General features: G+C 32.6%; 1 protein-coding gene and 1 non-coding gene across 2 annotated transcripts; one reads left to right on the top strand and one right to left on the bottom strand.

Annotated features, from left to right (window-relative positions):
* Positions 1 to 6,898: 6,898 nt before the first annotated feature.
* On the bottom strand, positions 6,899 to 9,660 carry LOC133677934 (BTB/POZ domain-containing protein At1g63850-like). The gene is made up of 2 exons (XM_062100081.1): positions 8,408 to 9,660; positions 6,899 to 8,121 (listed from the first exon to the last, which is right to left on the bottom strand). Exons 1-2 carry the CDS (start codon positions 9,434 to 9,436, stop codon positions 7,180 to 7,182), a joined length of 1,971 nt encoding a protein of 656 aa, XP_061956065.1. The 5' UTR covers positions 9,437 to 9,660; the 3' UTR covers positions 6,899 to 7,179.
* Positions 9,661 to 12,204: 2,544 nt separating this feature from the next.
* On the top strand, positions 12,205 to 12,277 carry TRNAF-GAA (transfer RNA phenylalanine (anticodon GAA)). The gene has a single exon. It is a non-coding gene; the product is annotated as a tRNA-Phe (tRNA).
* Positions 12,278 to 21,787: the final 9,510 nt, after the last annotated feature.

Genomic DNA, 21,787 nt, shown 5'->3' with positions numbered 1-21,787 from the left:
ATATAATTATTGATATTTTTCAGTAAATGGATTTTGTAAGGTAATTATGTAAAAACTGTATATGCAAGGCAATAAAGAGGTGGCAAATTGAATTATCGCCCACCAATTTATTTCCCAGAGAAGCTCTTCACTACAGGTGCAAGCATATACAATCTCCTAGCTCTTTCTGACGAGGAAACAAGACAAAGCGTAAAGCACCCTCAGTGTACAATACAATAGCATTTGCCAGCCTTGAAACTGAGTGGGCTTATGCCAAAGCTTACACTTCAAAAATAGAGTCGGAAAGGTTAATGTGCTGATATTCAAAAATAGAAGCCCAGAGCGTTGTAGCTGTAGCTGTAGCTGTAGCTGTAGCTGGACTTCTCTACTGATGGAAACTCTCTTCTCTACTAATGGAACAGTCATTCCACAAGTGAAACATGATAATTCTTTTTTTTTAGTTCCACGCCCATAATATGGAATTTTGTTTGTGTTCTCAGCATGTAGAAAAAATAGTAATATTGACTCACACCAGGAACTGTTTCCTGTGCTCATACCTGGGGAGAAGAAGGCCACCACACCCTTACACCCCACTTCCCATCCTTCTGAAATTTGCGGTAAACTATTTCATGAACTTCTTTATGTAAATTGCACTGAAGCACACAAAAGAAATTGCAAAGGTAAAATCCGAAAGGGAAAACTAAATACACATATTAACAGAAAAACTAAAGGAGGAGGGGTTTTATTGTACCCCTCCTGACTATACATTAATAATTGAAATATTATTTTTATTTTTTTATTTAATATTAGATTTATAAAAAAATCATGTTTTATAATTTATTTTTTTTGAGGTTACCTCACACTCATGATTTGGACTGTAAGTTTGACGGGTTGACTTATTTTTTTTTCTCCCTTTTCTAATTGATTTTTTTTTTAATTTTATCTTTTAATATTAGATTTATTTGGAATTAGGTTTCGTGATTTGTTTTGGTTTATTTTTTTTTTGAGGTTATCCACATCTCATTACTAGGGTCATAGGTTTAGCAGGTTAACCCCAGTTGACTCGAGTCAATTTTTTATGTTCTTTTTTAATTGATTTATTTTTTCAAATTAATCTTTCAACATAAGGTTGATGGAGAATTAATTTTCATAATTTGTTGTAATTTGCTTTCTATTGAGTTATCTCGGTATCATGATTTGATCACGGGTTTGAAAGGTTAACCTGTGTTGACTCGGGTAGTGTTTTTGGGGGTTTTTTTTATTTTTTTTTTTTCAGTTTCATCCTTCAATATTATATTTATTGAAAATTGAGTTTCATAATTTATTTTGATTTTTTTCTATGAGTTTATCATGACCTTATGACTTGGTATTCAGATTGACATGTTGACTTAGATCGACTCAAATCGATTCAATATATTGTTATCTCAATGTTTATTAAAAAAAAATCTCATCTTAAATATTTATTTTGAGTCAAACTATATTTTTATCGGTCATCCAGATTATCTATGGACCTATCAAGATGATCAAGTCACATCGGATCAATTCTCATGCGATTTTAATTTTTTTCTACTAGAAAACAAATACTAGCAACTCTTGGATATTTTTTTACACGGTTTTAATTTTTTTTTCTACTAGAAAACAAATACTAGCAACACCCTGGATATTTTTTTATATTAATGTTTTTTTACTCAACCCACAATGTGGCGCAAACCAATAATCTAGTTATCATTAAAAAAACATTGTGTCTATTATTTAATTAATATTTTTTAATGTTATCCTTCAACATTGAGTTGATTGGAGATCAGGCTTTATAATTTTTTTTATTCATTTTCTATAATGTTATCTTAGTTTTTTAACCTAGATTTGTCAGGTTGACTCAAGCTATTTTTTCGTTGCTTTTTTTTTTTTTTTTTCTTCAATTTAATCCTTAAAATCTAGGTTGATTGGAAATTTGGATTTAGTTTTATTTTATTTTATTTATATAGAGTTATCATGGTCTTATGATCCGAGTCACAAGTTAGACTAGTTAACTCAGGGTTTTTTTTATCTTTTTTTAGTTTGTTGTTTTTTTAATTTTATTTTTCAATATTACGTTGATTAAAAATTAGGCTTCATAATTTATCTCAGCTTGTATTTTATGAGGTTATTCCAATCTCATGAACCAGGTCATAGGTTTGGTTGGTGACTTGAGTTGACTCATATGGTTTTTTGTTTCTTTTTTTTAATTGATTTGTTTTTTAATTTTACCATTTAGCATTAGGTTGGTTAAAATTGAGTTTCATAATTTTTTTTATTTTCTTTCTATGGGATTAACCCGGGTTGACTTAACTCGTTTTTTTAGTTGAATGTTGTTTTCAACTCCATTATTCAATATTGAGTTGATTGAGAATTTGGTTTAATATTTTTTTTTTGTTTTCTTTCTATAGTGTTATTAGGGTCTTATGACCTGGGTAGCAGATTTAACAGGTTAACCCAAGTTGATCCGAGTCAATCTAATATGTTATCATTTTAATATTTTAAAAAACATTGTCTTGTTTTTTTTAAAAATCAAATTAACAATATTTTTATCAGTCATTTTGGTTGTCTTTAAATTTATTAAATCAACCAAGTTACATCAAGTTAATTTTTATATTATTTTTTTGTTAAAAAAACATTAACAATATCTAAATAATTTTTTATGTTAAAAATTTAATTCACCTCCAAGCATATCTAATGAGTGGCCCAACATGCTTGATAAGTTTTTCTAGATATGACATGGGAGAAAGATTGTTCAAGAATAATAATAAGTTTAATCAAGGAAAAATAAAAGGAAAACAAGATTTGCATCCAATCATGCTGGTTATGTACAAATTAACTGGAATCAACAATGCAGAGAACTTGCACACCTTTATATTTAATACTCATCTACAGATTTATATTGCATTTTAAGTAAGAAAAGATTTGAAGAACTCGTATCATCTGCTAATCGGCTTATTTATGTCTAAATGGACCTTTTGTAGGGTTTTTTTGAGAAGAAAAAAAAAAAGAACATCATTTTTGAAACATTGTTTTTTCATTTGGAACTATGTAGCAAATATGAGAGTATCGGCTCTAATTTGATTTTATAATTTTTTTTATAATTTAAATTCTATTTAAAACTCAAATATTTCCCGTTCCAAATATAATAATTAGTTTAATTCAATTCATTCTAAACCATCTGTAAAAGAATTTAATAAGTTTACTAAATAGTAAATATTAACTTCAAAGTTTAAATCCAAAAAATTATGAAAAAAAAATTCTTAATCACCAAACCAATTCCTTGAAATTAATAAAACATGATAATGATCATATGTGATCCACAAGGCATGATTAGTTAGACCCCAGGGGCACTGGTCCTTTAAACCCGCATATGATTAAGAGGAAAGCACCTAACTTCATTTCAATGATTTTTGTTTTTTATTTGGTAATAAAAAATATCATTGGACTATTTTGTAGTTTTTATATTTTAATTAAAACTAAGTTTTCTATCTAAACACTTTTAAAAATACACTATGTATTCAGAATAATTTAATAAATATTTTTAGATAGTATTTGCTTTTATGGTAGCGTCATATTTTTAAAAAAATAATTTTTTTTTTAAAATTTAAGTGTTTTTTAAATATATATATATTTTTACTGATATAAAAATAAAAAAAATATTATTTTAATATATTTTTAAATAAAAAATATTTTAAAAAACAATCAATACTACAATTTCAAATATATCTTAAATATTAACTTCATGATTTAAACTCATAAAAAGGGAGAAAGCAAGCTTTTTTAATCATTAAAAATAATTCCCTAGTTATTTTAATGATTCAATTCACCCGATTGAGAGGAGGGAGGTTGTTTTTCTATTTGAACCGCAAGCATATAGCCACCGTAAAGAACATTGATGGCAGGGCATGACATCACAAAAACTAAAATCTTATTTCTGCCAAGGTTTCTTGTGGGCATGACATTACAAAAACTACATGTCAACGTGTGATGGCCTTCACGCCATTCAAGTGGCCTGTGAGAGTCCATATAAAAACTAAAATCTTGTTTTTGCCAGGGTGTTAGGAGCAACACGTCGTTCTCTGTCCTACATTTTGACGTGTGCTCACGAAGGAGGTTTAGTTGGGCTACGATGAAAGTTTTTCTCTCTCTCTTTTCTCTCTTATTCTCTAGAAAATCACGCCTAAACTTCCAAGAAAACAAATTATGTCCTCTGGTTTGTAATCTTATTAATTTTGATCCTCCTTTTAATTATTGCTTATTTAGCTTTTGAACCTTTTTGGAATTTGGATTTTTTTCAATTACATCCCTAAGTATTTTATTCAATTTGATTTTTTTTATCCAGTTTGGTCGCTCTACTTTTAATTGCTCTATTTTTGTGCTTTATACTTTCTTAATTATTTGTTTCATATAATTTCATTTCTTTATATTTTATTGTATTTTTTTAATTTATTACTTGTCCTCATTGTTTTGATTGCTATATTCTTATTCTTTTCTTGATTTATCTTTTTTTTTCAATTTTATCTAATTTCATTTGGTTTTTTATCAAAAAAATTTCCTCATTCTTTCATTAATTTTTTTAATCTTTTTCCTAGTTTTTTTTTGTTTTACAATTGAGCCCTTAATTATCTTCTTTCATTTTTTATATCATGTTTGGTCTGCATTGTTTGGGTTTTAAATTGTTTTACAATTGAATATTTTTTTTTGTTATTTATTTTTTATGATTACATTTCAACATGGCAATCCTTTATTAAAAATTGATTTTTTTAAAACAATTCATCATTTGTCATTTGGTTATTAAACCCTTAGTTTCATTATTTGTTGTGCTTTTTTTTTTATTGAGTTATCACAATCTCATATTATGAGTAATAAGTTAGTCAAGTTGATCATGGTTGTCTTAGATTTGTTTTCCTCAGTTTTTTTATGAATTTTTTTTTTTACAATTTCATGCTTTGGCGTTAAATTATTGTTTCTTGAGTTCTGTGATTTTTTTGCTCTTTTTTTTTGGATTATTATGGTATGTATTAATTAAGTTAATCTGAGTTAACTTGTATTTTTTTTCTTTTGGGTTATCCCGGGTGGATGATTTTTTCCCTTGAGTTATGTGATTTTTTCATTATCAAATCCAACTTCATTCAATGTCGTAAAAACCAAAGGAAAGCATTGAACTTTCTACAAATGGGCAGGGCAGAACAGTTTTCTTAGACGTAATCCACAAGAACAATTACCAAACATCCTACCTCTTAGGAGTTGGAATCCCCTGCCAACAAATCTCTTGGGACCATAGGATAAGAGCTGTGTAAAGGCTGGTTTCAGGATAAAGGGACTTGGTCTAGTGTGCAAAAGCTAGCCCAGGATACCCTGCGATTCAAAAAAATAATAATCCTAGCTCCTAGGCCTTGATGGATAATACTGGTTTGGCATGGACAAAGCCAAGTAAATGTAGTTGAGAGTGTCAATACAAGGATTGTTGATCCAGAGATCGCACTCGCTGAGAAAGGAAAGGCTCGGGCTGAAGAATGTGGCAAGAAAATACTGAATAGGGAGATAATTGAGACAGGAGAAGCATATTGTGGTAAGAGATTTTCTACAGGTGAAACACGAAGGGTAGAAGGAAGATGGGCTAGTGGGGAAAGTGATGGGGCAGATGGGTTGCGGCTGCCAATAGTGATTTTTTACAGTTGGTTCAAATTCGGTTGAACCGGTTCACTCAATTTCAGCTTTCTAAAACTAAACCGGACCGAATGGCTTTTCTTGTTTTTAAATTGGTTTTCTTGGTTTTTTTTCTCTGTTCAATTTATTTGATTTTTTCTCTCAATTTTCTTTCGTTTTCTGGGTCTATAGTTTTTTTGAACACCTCTTTGATACTATATGAACATCGGAAGAGGGCAGCGCTCCCAAAACCTTGTATTGAATTATTTTCGGAACCCTGGATTTTGGCATTGTTCTAGGAACCTTTTAACAGCTTTTGCCACAGTATTGTTATAATAAACAATTCGACTCTTAACTCAAGGCAGGAAATCGCACCACAACCTTTTCCTAGCACGTGTTTCCTGGAAATAGGAAAAGCTTCACTTTTTTAATATGGGATAGGAATCCCTCAGAAGGATAGAGCAAAATCAATAGCCATTCTGAAAATGAACTGGACAAGACAGTCACATATTCTCCCCAACAAAATCCCTAGAGAAGTCATTCCCGAGAACTACGAAAACGAATCACTTTACTGATGTAATAAGAAAAGCATCCCCTAACATGATTCAAATTCCAACGACAACAGCCTTTAAGTTTCCGCGAGATCATCCAGTTACTAGTCCTTGAGATCATTCCGCGTGATCACTAGTTTCATCATCAGGTACTCTTAACTTGTGTAAAGCTGGACGGTAGATTTGCAGATTGTCAAACCTTGTCTTGAAGTCTAAACTTTGTTTCAAGATTCTCGACCACAAAGCATACACATGAGGTTTTTTCAGGCAACAAAGAAAGAAAAAAACTCGCAGGTTCGCTTATCACCAGCTGAACCACGAATTAACGGGGTTATAAGAGATGAGATATGACAGGTTTCTACGAAGTTTAGTTCTGCCTACTACTATTATTAACCAGCACATAAATTCGCTAGTATTAACACTGTGAGAGCATATTGCATTTCTCAGCAACTCTAATTATCCCATGAGTTAGCTGCATTGTGAAAGACACCAAACAGTCTACAATATTCTGTCATAAAACCAACACTGATCATGGTTTTCAAAAAGAAGAAGAAGAAGAACCTCCTTTCAGAAAAGTGAACTTTCACTCAAACGATGATCATAATTTAAAGAACAAGGTTATATATGATGATTTAGATGTATACCTAACCTAAAAAAATAACACGCAATAAGAAAGATAGGTATCGAATTAAAGTATCAAGTTGAACAAAAGAAGCAATCTCTATTTATGTTTAATCCCAATAAATTATGGAAGTTGCACGCAAATTCTTTCATTCTTCTTCCAGATTAAACCTGGGTAATTTTCAGGATTCAAAACACATCATCCACCTCTATGCAATTTTAACTCCAACATGAATTGTTGGTCCTGGTTTAGAAAGGAAGATGAATGAGAATCGTTGATAACAGTCAGGACCAAACTGATCACAACTGACCTATAAGAAACCATCACCTCTTCACCATCACATCGTGCATTGTGGAAGCTTTATGAGTTCTCAATGGTTGCAGTGGTAATTCTTATTGGCCGTGTCCTTTCCTGCTCACCACTACGTCTCCAAAATGCCCTCCTCCACCAAACCTCAAATCCCCTTTGTATATTAGGACAATCTTCACCAGAATTCAGAAACCGATCAAACCAAGCAAGCAAAATATCCTGCTGCCATGCAAGCGGGAGAGTTAAAATTGTGTTACTCAGACCATCCTCGATCAAATGTCGATCAAGGCCTTTTGATGTCCTCCTCATCCAACCAAAATCATCATAAAACGGCACCAACCATGTCTGTAGAAGCAAGCATCTTGCTTCCTTTGATGCCAACAACTGCCCCTTTCCGATCCCAACAAACAGCCTAGCTGTAACTCTACTAACCTCATACCTATGAACAGCTGGAATTTTAGAATGTACACCAGATAATTCAGATTGAGAGGCCCATGTTTTCAAAAATTCCTCAGCAATCTGTCTATCAATCAAAATATCCAAAATCCAATGCAAGTTATCTGCTTGTCGTGCAATCTGTCCAACGTCATTCAAATCCCCTGAGGCTGCACGGAGAAAGTGGTCTTGAAGCAATTGCAAACACCCATTGCATGCCAAGTACAATGACTCTTTCCGAAGGTCATTCTGAGAAGAATTCTCGCGAAGCATCTTTGACACTAAACCTTTCATCTCACGCCTCGCTTTCTCGTCTTTGCCTTCCAGAACTACATGCAAAAGCTTGAGAAGCACTTCTTCGTTGTCACTACTATCATCAGCTCCATGAGTAGCTTCAACAGAAACCCTCTTCAAAACTTCGCCTGCTCCAACCCCTTCAAGGCGAAGCTCCGATAACAGCGAAGCCACCTTCTCTTCTTCATCCTCAGCCCATGGAGCAGCCTCTAAGTACTCCAAACAAGATAAAACCCCAGCATCAAAACCAATTGCTGCAGAAACCTAAAGTAGAAAAAACACAAAACTAACATATTAAGGACCTCATAACCCTAACCAACCATCCATATTCCCAAAAATTCAATCAACAATAAAGATCAAAACTTTCAGAAAACAAAAAACAGCCTACATTTCTTCAACCACAAAAAAATATAACTAATAACCTTTTTAACTCCACTGATCTATTTCCACAGTTCCTCCTCAACTAAACATATCAATCTAAAAAAATATTAAATTTAGTTTCTATTTCTACGGTTTCTAAAAAAAAAAAACAAACAAACAAAGACTTTACCTTTAAAATACCAAGAACTCTAGACACATCCTCTTTCATAAGCTTCCTTCTCAGATCCTTACAATACATTAACCTCAACGTCTCAATATAAACTTCAACATCATCACAATCAGCAATCTCGACGACGTAAGGAGTCGACATTCTTTGTTGCTTATTAGACCACTTATCCGATAATTTCACTGCAAAAAACCGACTATGACCCACCAAGATCTGCCTATGCACATCCATTGAAACGCTAATCCCATCTTTAGAGCTCAATGTCAACTTCACATCACTAGAATTCGAATCATTAAACTGATTGCCAGGACTCCTGTTTCCTAAAATGTCAGTTATACGTTGCAAGATTAAAGCTTGCCTATCTTGAACCGACATTTGACTGCTCTGGGTGTTTCTGAAGCTGATATTTCCATTGTTGGCGTTAATGGGCATCTGGGTTATAGTTCTGGGTTGCATTTCGGGTTCACTAGCCATCATTTCAAAAAGGGTCGGGCTTGACCGGGGTTTATGATCAGGTGGTGGAGGTGACATAGGGTTTAGCAGACCGGCAGTGAGTGCAGAGTTAAACTTAGTAAAACTAGAAGGGAAAGAGGGGTGTTCATTTGGAGAAGAAATGTGGTGGTGGCCATTTGTCAGTGTTGTTGTTGTTGTTGTAAAGTCCATGACCGGTGACAGACTTCCTGGAGACAACTGGATCTTGAATTTTGAAGATAAAGTTGTAACCGAATCGAGTTGAGGACTCGGGTTGATGGGCAAACGGGTTTTTTGCGGAGGTGGCGATGGTGGTGGAGGAGGTGGAGGTGGGAGAGGTTTAGAAGCTGGACAGCACCAAGTGTTGTCTGGGGAGACTATAGTTGGTGGGTCAAGTTTCCGGGTTTGGGCCAAGTACGCAGACCCAGAGTTATTATTTGTGGTGGCGGAGGCAGAGGAGGAAATGGTGGTTTCACGGTATTTACGGCGTTTGGGCTTGATGGGCTGAGCTTGGACTTTAATGTGCTGAGCTTTCGTGGTTGTTGTGGCAGCAGTGGCCATGGGAGTGATTAATTTTAAGCGTCTATATTTGTTGTCTTTTAGTTGAGGGCATTGGGCAAATGGAAGAGGGAATGGTGGGTGTTTTTTTGTGGGGATTTTTAGATTAAGATGTGAATTAAAAATGGCGATTGCTTCGAGACAGAAACAGCAAGGAGTGAATGATACGGCATTTATTTATGTGAACAACGGAGGAACTTTGGGTCTCTTTATACCTCACATAGAGATGAGATCTAACCCTTCCTTCTGTCTTTGTTTGAACGCTGTACGCAGAGTCGATTTCCCCTCCCTTTCTTTTCTTTTCTTTTCTTTTTTGGGTGGTAAATTCTATTTTGGTCCTTATATATTAAGTAATGTTTTTATTCTGATACTCGTGGTTTAAATATTCCTGTATTAATCCTACAATCTGATTTTTAAAAAGAAATCTTAATGTGTATGCTTGTAATTGAATTCTTAATGATACACTTAAATGCATTTTTGAAAAAAAAAACATATAACATGTGCGTTTAATGTTCCAGGAGTAGGTTAGATTGAAATTTGCTACTTAGTATTATTGTTTGCTAACATATCATTAAATCAAATCATTTTCTTCTAAGTCTAAGGGTGTGTTCGGGAGTGCTTGTGCTTCTATTTTTATATGCTTTTTAAAATTATTTTTAACTTAAAAAAACATTAAATTAATATGATTTTTGAATACTTAATATACTAATTTTTAAAAAAAATGTTAAAAAGTATCACTTGTTTTCATAAGGTGTATTCAATTAGGGATTGAATTTATTATAATTTTGATTAAGTAGCTTCATTAAATAGTTGACATGACTTACTAATGATTTCATTCTCGCTTCCTTTTCCTTTTATTTTTGATGTTCTTATCCCATCTTCTCCTTCCAGATTTCTATGTATGTGAAAGCATTCCAGGAAAACAAAACGATTTTTGTTGAGAAACCATAGAGTTTCCCCTTGAAAATGTTAAACTAAGTATTTAAGAATTGAAACATTTCGAAATCTAGAGGGGTCAAAATATAATTTTACCCCTCTGTGGGGGCGGGGAATGGAATGGAAACTGGAAAGGGTCTCTTCTGTGAGTTTTCCTTTTTAAAAATAAAAAATTAGGAGTCCGCCAGGTGAGCGGTGACTTTTGAATTTTTTAAACAACCTAGACAAGATAGGAAAAATGCAAAGAGAGGGCCCACCACAGTCGCTGACAGTGCTTGATTTGTTTGATGATGCCTGCCTGGGGCCGCTGCAAATGTGCTTGCGGTGATGCCTTTTTCTTGGTTCGTTGCTTGAATTGGTGGGATTATGCCAGTTGTAATTGTATTCAATTAATATAAAACTTGGAATTTAATTAAGGATCAGTTATTGGGTGTGGCTCCCACTTTTATAGCCTTTTTTTATTTTGTGTTTTGAGAGTGGTTTTGAAATAATCTAAATTATTTATTTATTTATTTTTCAAATAAAAAATATTTTTAAAAAAAAAAACAATCTATATCTAATTTAATTGGAGATGATTAGGAATCAGTGGTGTTGTTTATTTTGTGTGGGCATGACTCGGTTAGGAAGGAAAGAGGGGTCCATGCTACCTTAACCTTTATGAGGTCTCATGTCATGCGTCCATGGATTGTTCTACAGAGGTCCACCCTTGCAGAAGAGATGCTGGGGCCGTTTTAAAGATTGATGGGGTCACCGGGTAGAGAAGGACAGACAAATAGATATGGGGCTTGATGCCATATTTATTATGCAGATGCACCAATGAGGTGGAGCTTTGAAGGCATGCCTGTGATTCTAATTTCATCTCAATAGAAAACATGCATCGTCATATGTATCATAGAGGGAGGGATGCCATGAGTCTTGTGGTCAGTGTCTCCCCCCTCCGCCCGGTGAAGGAAGGCGGTTCTTCTCATGGGCTCTACCTACGTATTGGAATCTTATGGATTCAGCCTTTGAAGGACACGTGGCTGAGAAAAGTCAAATCCAAAAAACCTTGAAGAGTGAGTTAGGACACTTTGTCTTGAGTGGGCCAATCATGGGCGGGGGTCGTGACCCACGTTGGACATTTTGGTCAAGCCCGACAGTCGAAAATGACATTGCATCCTTCTGAAGGAAAATGATGGACAGGATTGGATTGGATTGGATGGTAATCATCCTCCATCATGATCAAATTCGTTATCAGGAGTCTCAATCGTTGATAAGCGTTCTCACAAACAAATGGGCTTTCTTGTTCCAGCCTCTAGGAGATTGCGAATGTTCTTGTCGTCCAACTTCTAAATCACATTGGTTTTTGCTCCCATGATCGGCGTAATAAGTTTTTGACGTTTTCTTTTCAAGCCATCTTTTATTTTTTTAAATAATCAAACTACTTATATATATATATATTACTTGGATTTTTTTTAATATAAATTTTTATTATCCGACTCAAAATGTTATATAAGCTTGTAAAATATATAGTATATATAAGAGAAAAAAAGAGAGATATGTAAAAATAAAGAGAAATATCAATTTAGTCTTAAAGGCTTTTGAGTCTCAAGTGTTTCCTACATTTCTAAATAATGTCCTTTTGTTATTATTTTTTTTTCTAGTAGTTTATGTATAACATATATATTTATGTATTAAAATTATATTTATTTAAAGAAAAATTAACAAAAACAAAGTTAATGAACATCAATTGAGATATATATTAGACATAAACTTTGTTTAATATATACATTTTTGATATATATATACACTTGAAAATGGAATAATATTTATAATTAGACCTCTGTAACACAGTTGCGGGGATAGCTCAGTTGGGAGAGCGTCAGACTGAAGATCTGAAGGTCGCGTGTTCGATCCACGCTCACCGCATGCATAACCTATATTTTCCTTTTTGGATCTTAGTAATGAAGACATGCTGAATGGGCCTTACTTTCCTGGACGTCGACCCATAATTTACTGGACCCAAAATGGGCCTGCTCATTATGGCTATTGATCATTGAAAAGGCAAAGGGCCTAATAGACCGAGTATTTTGGATTGGATTATCAATTTGATAGCTTAAAGTTTATACTTTTCTTGCGCAATGATACAAGCAATGTCTAAATAGGAAATATGGGCCTCCAAAATCAACTAAAAAGATTTTGTTTTATGAACTCCATAGAGGTTTTAATGGTCATTAGAGATATGGGCAAGCAAATGTCTGCAGCATGATTTCACATTGCAAGAACATCATATTCATAAAGATGCAGCAGATCTGGAAGAGAAGTAATTTGGTTTACTTGGGCTATTTCATAAATGGCTGCAGCATACATAAATAATGGAATATGATTATGTCTTGTGTGTCACATGAGTTCATTTGTAACTAGCTACTGAACTTGTGTATTCTATCTTAGACTGTATATGTTTTTTTCAACAACTAAAAAAAAAAGAGTGGGTATATAAGTTTTTTTCGATGTTTTTTCTTACATAAAATATCCCGAGTATAAATTGAAAAACTTATGAAAGTATCTAATTAAATTTTTTTTATTAACGATAGCTAATAATGAAATTAAAAAATTCAAGAGATAAATATAGATTAAGATATTTTATCTTGCAACATGGAAAATTTGCCTAGTTTTATTTACTAACAATTATTCTTTCTTTTTTTTTAAAAAAAAAAAAGAGATCACGATAAGTAGGGAAAAAACCCTTGAAAATATGGAACCAAATAAAAAAATAAATCAGCCAGAGTCAATCTTGGGTAGTATGATAGACATGTAACTTGAGCATTAAAGGGTCAGCCAGCCCGGGTTAGCTTGCAAGACTTGTGTCCAAAATCTTAAGATTAGAATAACCCGATAGAAAAGAAACTGAAGATAACCACAAGGCCAATTTGTTTGTTTTTTTTATGTATAAAAAATAGGGCTAAATGAGAAAGAAAAAAAATAAAAGAATGAAGATCAAATAAAAAAATAATACACAATAAACTTGGATTGAAGGATGAAATTAAAAAAAGTAAAACTTCTACAAAAGATCCATAAAAAAAATTAGAAATCAAAAGAATAATAACCAAATTTAAGAAAAAGAAAAAATATATGACAAATTAGAACTGAATGACAAAATTAAAAATAAATAAAACTTTTATCAAAGATTCAAGAACAAAATTTAGAAATCAAAAAAATGAGAAATGAAATTGAAATACCAAAAAGAAAGAGGGCTAATATGTAGTTTTTGAGGGAGAATAGAGAGGTAAAAAAAAAAGATTTATTGGCAATAAATTGCCCAACCGTCTCTGTCATGCATCGTATAAGAAAGAAGAGGATGTGGCAACATATTCAAAAACATGATGGAAGCACAGGTTTGGTCACCGGAAAGCATCATATGCATCTCATTCATGTTGGTGCGTGTACCTCACGTGACAATAGTTTTTTTATATTTAAATATCAATTAATTATCTAAAAAAGATCAAATTGTCCTACATGGTCATGGAAATGAAAAAAAAACATTTGTGTAAAGATGAAAAAAGCTCCTGGGCAATGAATGATTTTTTCCTTAATTCTAGGGGTAAAGATGTTTTTTTTCTCTCATTGTATTTAAAAAACAAAAAGAAACAAAAACAAAAACACTCTGGTCAGCAAGTTTACTCTTTTTTTTTAAAGATAATTTAGCATTTAAAAATTAAACAAAAACACATATAATCTTAAACAATCTTTTAATAATCAATTACACATAGAAAGGATGAAATTACCCGAACACCATAGCATCTCATTTGTTTTCTCTCTTAAAGCTAAAAAATGAATTTTACTATAGTAATAAATAATTTGTTATGTTTGTATCTATAGTGTTTTCCACGCGCAATAGGGTTTCTTTTAATTGAACGGGCTAGCTCTAGAGAATATTACAATACATGCAGCTGAGAGGGGAAATAGCTAGCGGCCGTTGATGAAGAAAATCAAGCATGGGCCACAGACTCTCACATGGGTTCATATATGGCCAGATTTATGCACTTTTGGAGAAGAAGAACAGACATCCCACATGGCAAGATGGCCCACATTCTGACTTATGTCCCAGCTGATGTCGTTTTAGTCTTGAAATCTGCCATCGATCACTTTCGGCTTTTTGCTCTTCACGGGGTCCCAACCCAAGGCGTTGCTCTTGCAATATTCTCTTGCTCTTGACCTGGAGTATTAGATTAGTGCGTACGATCTCATTAACATTAACGAAGAAACTAGCACAGGAGGGACATTTACTGTAAAAACAGTGTTTTTGTGATTTTCTTATACTTTTTTTTTTTGTACACATGCTGCACAACTGTGTTATTTTTTAATACATGACTTTCTTTCACTCAGGTTTCTTCACCCTTAATTTAGGAGAATTATTAGTGTTGTGACGTTTTTTTTTCTCCTCTCTTGTTAGCCATCATCCCTCTGGACTAAAGATTTTCTTTGATCTGATTTCATGTGATCATGGCTCTCTCTCCAAATCAATCTCAATTTCAAGTTTTAAATCTATAGATTCATAATCAAAGGCAAACTCATGATGGTATCATCAACAGATGTTGTTAAATTGTAAATAACCCACCATCAAACACAATTTCATGTGTTTCGCAACCTCTTTTCAGACTCAGTTAACACATATTTAGATTAAAAAAAAAGGTCGATAATTTTATTTGTTTGTTTTTGTAATTTTTATCTTTTTCGATCTTATCTTTCTCTATTTTCTTTCTATCTTGGGTTTCTCCCGACCATTTTTTAGATGAGATTTCACATGATCTATTAATTTCCTCTTTGTTTCCCACCTTCTCTACTACTAACAAAAAACAAAGTCTTTTAATAAATCTTGTGTATCTTTTTAGTGTGGGTGGGATGTATTGGTAGATGAGTTTGCAATTTTTTTAAGCTTTTGGCATGGTAGTTGTTCTTAGCAAAAAAATTAAGTTAAATTTTTAATTCATTAAAGTTTTATTCACTGGTAATTTCTTGATTGATTTTTCATATCTTTATAAGAACTCAATTGGTCGATTCTTTGCTAGATTGGTGATGAAACCAACGTGTTTAAATAAAGCGTTTCAATTATCAGACCACATGATACCTTATAGTGAGTAATTTATGAGTTCAAAGTTATAATCTTTAGATGTTTTAAGAATACGATAATTATATATTTTTTAGGGTTGGGGTTAAGAATTGTATTTCTTTTTTCTATCTGAATTTACTTTATGGGTTTTCATTGTTTGATATTGATCAATCAATAAGTAAATTACACAAATACTTATTTTTTTTAATTTCTAATTCTCATTATTTTCCTCCTTTTTTTATATATATAATTGACATGCAACTTTTTACTTCTTTAATGTTCACGTGCCTATTCTATGTTCTAGGTAAGGAATGAAAATCCTGCTCAAGGATAAAAATAATTGTCCAAGGTTCTTTTATTTTCTAAATGTGCAAGGAAACTGTAAATACAAGTGAAGTATTAGCCAAAACATTGAAAGAAAACGATATGTTGCTTTATTTGGAGAACCCAAATATGAATGTCATCTTTACTTCAAAACAAACCTGTGTTTTCCTCTACTCTTTCTCAACATCAGTAACCCTGCAACGTACATCATGTATGAAACTAGTGTTAAGCTTAAAAAAGCTAAAAAAAGTTATACATTGTACATTATATATTATATGATATAACTAAAATACATGGGTATTTGACTGTGCATATTGTCACAGTGGACATTGAGGCGAGCTAATGTGTAAAAAGGATAAAAAAGGTTACCATTTAGTTTTATGATAACTAAAAACTTACCTAAAATAAGTTGTATTACTATATGTTTTCAATGATAAAATGTGTTTTAATGTGCTTGTATGCTTAGGTTTGTCTAAACTGGTATGTTGTTATCCATAAAACAACATCTAAAGAATAGGGCTCGACATTGAACCTTACCATATGAGGTTATTTCATGAACCATTATAATTAGCCCTATTATTTCTTAATTGACATCCAAAGGACAGGGTCTCTTATGAGAACATTTCATCCAGAGTCTCTTAACATAGGATAAAATAATTTAATATAAGGTTTGAAGATGTATGGTTATGATCAAACAATTAAATAACATGCATCCAAAAGACAGGGCCTAATTTTAGACCATTCCATCTCGGGCTATTTAGTACATGAAAAGAAGTACTTATGTATGAAACTTATTATGGTTTGAAAGATTCATTTTATCCATTGAGTGCCTACAAAATGCAAACTCATCATGTTACATGGTTGTTTCTTATTATTATTGGATTCGGTTCAATAAAAGTTGTTGTTTCTATCATGCTTCTTCTTTTATGTATTTTATCATTCTTGCTTTCTATCTTTCATTGGATTGATTTAGATTTATTGTGTAATATACATCATTTTTAAAATATAATTTGTTATTATTTTCATTTAATGGAAATTTTAGATGATATTTCACTATTTTTTTTTAATGTGATGTGCCACATTTCTGTTTTTTAATTTTTTGGTAGCAACATCATTGGTTGTAACTATCTTAAGCCTTCATTTATGTCTTTCACTACTTTGTTTCCCCCTTTCCCATGCCTACTATATTTGTTTTGCTTGTTATTAGCCAACACCACAACTATATCTAAACGTTATTGTCATCAAATGTTTTTCACATAATTTGAATATGCTTATTGTTAATAATCACTTTGTAGCTGATACATTAAACAATTTAATCATTTCTTTAGAAATACCATATTGCAACTAAGAATATGGAAGAATCTCAAGGTCAAGATAAAGCATGTTGGACTAGAGAGATGTTATATTTTTTTGAGACATTTGTATAAAGGCAATTGACAAAGGCACGATACTGAACATATATTTTGAATGAGCATATATTATGTTGTAAATATGATATTATGCTTACAAATATTATTGCAATTAAACAATTTCTTTAGGCTTTTCTCAAGTAAATATGTTCGATTATAATAGGAGGATGATGGATTAAGGAATAATATTAATGAATATTTGAATCTCGAGGAAGGAAATGAAGATCCCGAGAATGATAGTTTACCAAATTTTATTGAGGATATGAGTAACATGGTAGTTAACGTTAATGTTGCGAATAATAGTACCAACATTACTAGTAGTGGGAAGATAAAAGCCACTCTACAATTAACAAATAAGAGCGAGAAAAAAAGAGGTTTTGGCATTAGAGCACAATGTTTTTCATGTTTAGATTGCTTAATTGATAGTGTGTCTAGCACGAGTGATTACACATTCATTTCTAGGGATAAGAAAAGGGTGCATCATAGAAAAGGTGATTGAGGATTTTCGTTCTACGCAAGATGTTGTGTTTGGTAGTGATCTATATGTTTCTTCTACCAAGTTGTTCTTCGTTAGAAGTATGAGGGAAATGTGGGCAGCAATGGGAAGTAAAGAAAAAAAATTTACATGGATGAAATTAATGTTTGAAAGAAAATGAAACCTTAAACCATGAGGTTAGGAACAATCTCTTAATCTTTGTTAAATCTGAATATTAACAACTTCTAATATATATATTTTTTCTTTTATGATGTTCATATTTCAGTTGTGTTGGTGGTAGATAAGTTATTACATTTTTTTCCCATGTTATAGCTTGATTTGTTCATGCATACATATAAATTTTCATGAGCCTAATATTAATTTTTATTGTTCAATTACAAAAATAGTTTGGATAAGGATCTATCAATAACTTAGTGTACTATTTTCCACTGTTATGATAGCCATTACTGTTATGGTTTTTTATAACATAAGAATGCGATGAATAGGGGCGGAACCAAAACATAAAATTAAAGGGGGCAAAATACTGTAATTTATGCAGTGTTTTATAAAAATACTAAGAATGAACTTAAAGGGGGCTGGAAAACAAATTTCCTTGCAGGGGCCCCGGCCCCTACCAGCCTCCCCCTGTCTCCACCCCTGGCGATGATTGAATGAATTTTTGCATGGACATTGGATATGTTGTGTTAATATGTTTAGGATGAATGTAATAATATTTCAAAGTCCTTGCTTCGATTTGAAAACCTAATATGGATTAAAATCATCAAGAAGGATGAGTGTAATTGAGAAGATCAACATGTTTACCACTTCTGAATTTGGTAATTTTGACCACATTCCATTTATTGTTTTTCCTATTTGGTAATTTTGCTATTTTAAAAATAAAAAATAAATTTGTGTGTTTTTTTGTCATTTTATGTGCAATAAAATTTTCAATTATAATTTTAACTAAACGTATATTATGACATATGTTTGGTCGAACAACAATTATAACTATAATTTTTATTAAACACATATTTTACCTAAACCAATTAATTACAAATAAAAATGTTTTTTTTAATTATTTTTTGCAAACTGTGATCATAAAAGCTACTGTAATATTGATCTTAAATGGAGATCCATTATTACATCTTAGATGCCAGAAGAGAAAAACATTGAAAATATAAAATGCCAAGAGATGTGGACTCCTAGAAGCTGCAAGAACAAGTTAGGCAATGACAACCAATTGGTAGGGAATTCAGATCAAAATAAAAGCCGAAATAAGAGTACAAAAGGCCACTGTGGTACGGACGATGCTCCCACATAAGTAGAGAGCAAATTAAAGAATGTTGGGCAGAAAAGATAGAGATTAGCAAACTGATTATCACTTTATTAATCATTGCTGTTTAATTATTGAATAAATAAGTCCCTTCTCCTCAATTTCTGCCACAAACAAAACGTGGGTACAACGTAAAGTGTAGTAACCAGTTATTATTAAGCTAATTCTGCGAAAGGGAGGAGACATCAACATGTCTGGAAACCCACACTGTTTTTCAAGACACTAACAAGGGAGACATTATAGACAGTGGATATACTTGTATCACTTGTTAATTTCCTGTCATTAATTAGCTGTAAGACTTCTTTAATTAATTCTCTTGTGTGTACGTATCTCTGCCAAGGTACTATATATAGTACTTAATTAATGAGTGTATATATATATATATATATATATATATATATATATTCTCATTAAAAAGGAGAATTAAGCAAGCTCATCTCTGAGCAAGTGGTTCTGTTTGGCCAAGCTGTCCTATTCTGCATGCCTTGATGCTTTATGTTTTCCAAGCCATGTTACTCCGGCGTCTCATGGTGGCCAAGTAAAAACATACAAAACCAAGGATGGTGTAGACATGCAGAGCCAAATCCAATTAATAACCCTTTCATTAGGAGAAATCACCTTTTGTAGGAAATTAAGATCAGAAATACTAATTTTTTTTCAATCGCATGAATTAAGATATTGATCAAGTTGTTCCAATTAAGGACCAATTTATGCGAGGATTCTTTCTGCGTGTATGTAAGGCATGTATAATTAACGACACGGCATAATATTCTACAGAAAACTTCGTGGCAATATCCCTCTTAATTTCTTTCCTTTCTTGCTAGCCACCTTTTTCATTATTTAATTTAAGGTCAAGTAGTTAATTTTTCGCCTAAAATATTATTTCATTAAAAATCTTAATTTTCCTATAAAAAATGAAAAGGGTAAAGAAAAGGTTCGGGTATATATGAGTATATTCCCTAAATCTTGTGTGTGTGTGCATGTACACACACACACACACACATACACTTTTAATATTGAAGGTCACTTCTTAATTAATTAATTTAGGGTAGCTCACTAGGGCAATATATATTAATTTAGCTCAAAGTGATTTGCCTTGCACTTTCAGTAATGCGGGGTGATCAATGTTTGATTTAGCTGGCCTAGCTCCTTGTTAAATCTGGTTGTAATAGGGCCGAATGCCAACAAACTTAGCTAAAAACGCAAGCTCTAGCTTTATTTGAATTGTGTTAAATATTAACCTTTAATGTCGTTGGTTAATTGAAGGTATTCATAAATCAATTTTTAAATATTAAAATTAATTATTTAAACTTATAAATAGACCATTGATCAGGCATTCACATCTTAACTTGTAATAAGATAATATCGAAAAACAAACGTATCTATCAATCATCCAAGTTTGAAATCAAAGTTCATCTGTCAACTTCTAGGCAGTTGGCAACCAGCACAAACCCATTTCTATGGCGTCACCCGTACGTATTCAAATGTATGCTAACAACGATCGCTAGTCTACTTCAACCCATTTTCGATCTCTTTTCTTTCTTTTGAATATCAGATTCTTTGTTTTCTCCTGTTTGGAAGAAAAGAAAACCATTAAACCAAACGACTACTGGTCACTTTCTTCTCCACCAAACATCTAGCTATAGGATTATTTTTTTATGATCATATATATATACGATGAATGGATAATTAAATTAAACGCAAATGTTAATATAAAATTGCAGGAATTACATAACGTGGACTAGCAATCTGTATATGATGGCAACATAAACAAACAAACAAAAAACAATTATGATTCAGATTGGAACTCCACGGCATGAATGTAAAAACAAGAGATGAGACAAAGGTGGTGATGGTAACAAGTTACGGCTTCCTTTCCTATTGGTCTGGGAGGTGGGTGTGGTGGTGTAAATGGGATGGTGTTAGTAGGTGGGTCCAAACGTGTCGTGGCTCTATTGGAGACATGTCAGAGCCAGCTTCGGCTACGGTGCATGGTGGGCATGAGGGTCCGAGCCCCTACACGCAAGAGGCCAACCCTTAACCCATCTTGCTTGGCTATTTGTCCGGGTCGCCCTTCCCCACTACAAAAACAAACAAGCGTCTACGAGAGATACAACTTAAGGTGATCATATTAACTTTCTCATGACAATATTATTTATTTAAATGTTTTGTTCCATTTATATTTTTGGCTCAACAAGTGATGTAATGGATCTTGAATTACACAATAAGACTTTTTTTTCCTTTTTTTTTTAATTTCTAAATTTCATTTTATTCTTTTTAAGATTATAACTTGAAATATTTGAATGAAAATATCAGATCTTGAAGGTAAAAAAATGTCTCTTTCAAATGATCATATATAAATGCATGTCATTAATTACATAACAATATTTTGCGTCTAAGGCTTCACCGGATTCTCATAGAAGAAAACGGTATTCTGCCAAATTAAGAATCTAGTCGATCGATCTATGCATTATTTGAAAGTCCACGATGCATTGAAATTATGGTTTCACTTCGAGTTCTGGCAATGAAAGCTCTAGCTAGCTAGGATTCGGTTTTTATCCAGGGATGGAATTCAACTTGCTAGCATGTGCTTTCATGGAGGTCAACGATATCTTACTTGCTCTTCAAATATACGACTCTATAGATAAAAGGGAACTAGCAAGTGGTTATGTGGAGCAACGTCTTGATAGGGATTTAACATAAAGAAGACCACAGGAGAGGGATAGATGGATCGAACACTGTCTCAAATCAGTCCGCTCAAGGCCATTTGAAACCACTTAGAAAGGGG

This window comes from Populus nigra, chromosome 1, assembly GCF_951802175.1.
Source record: "Populus nigra chromosome 1, ddPopNigr1.1, whole genome shotgun sequence".
Taxonomy (NCBI): domain Eukaryota; kingdom Viridiplantae; phylum Streptophyta; class Magnoliopsida; order Malpighiales; family Salicaceae; genus Populus; species Populus nigra.
This window is presented reverse-complemented; position numbering and strand designations above follow the sequence as displayed.

Coding starts and splice junctions, on each gene's coding strand:
- LOC133677934 (XM_062100081.1), bottom strand. CDS start 9,436: ATGGCCACTGCTGCCACAACAACCACGAAAGCTCAGCACATTAAAGTC. Junction 8,122..8,407: donor GAGTTCTTGGTATTTTAAAG/GTAAAGTCTTTG, acceptor TTTCTACTTTAG/GTTTCTGCAGCAATTGGTTT.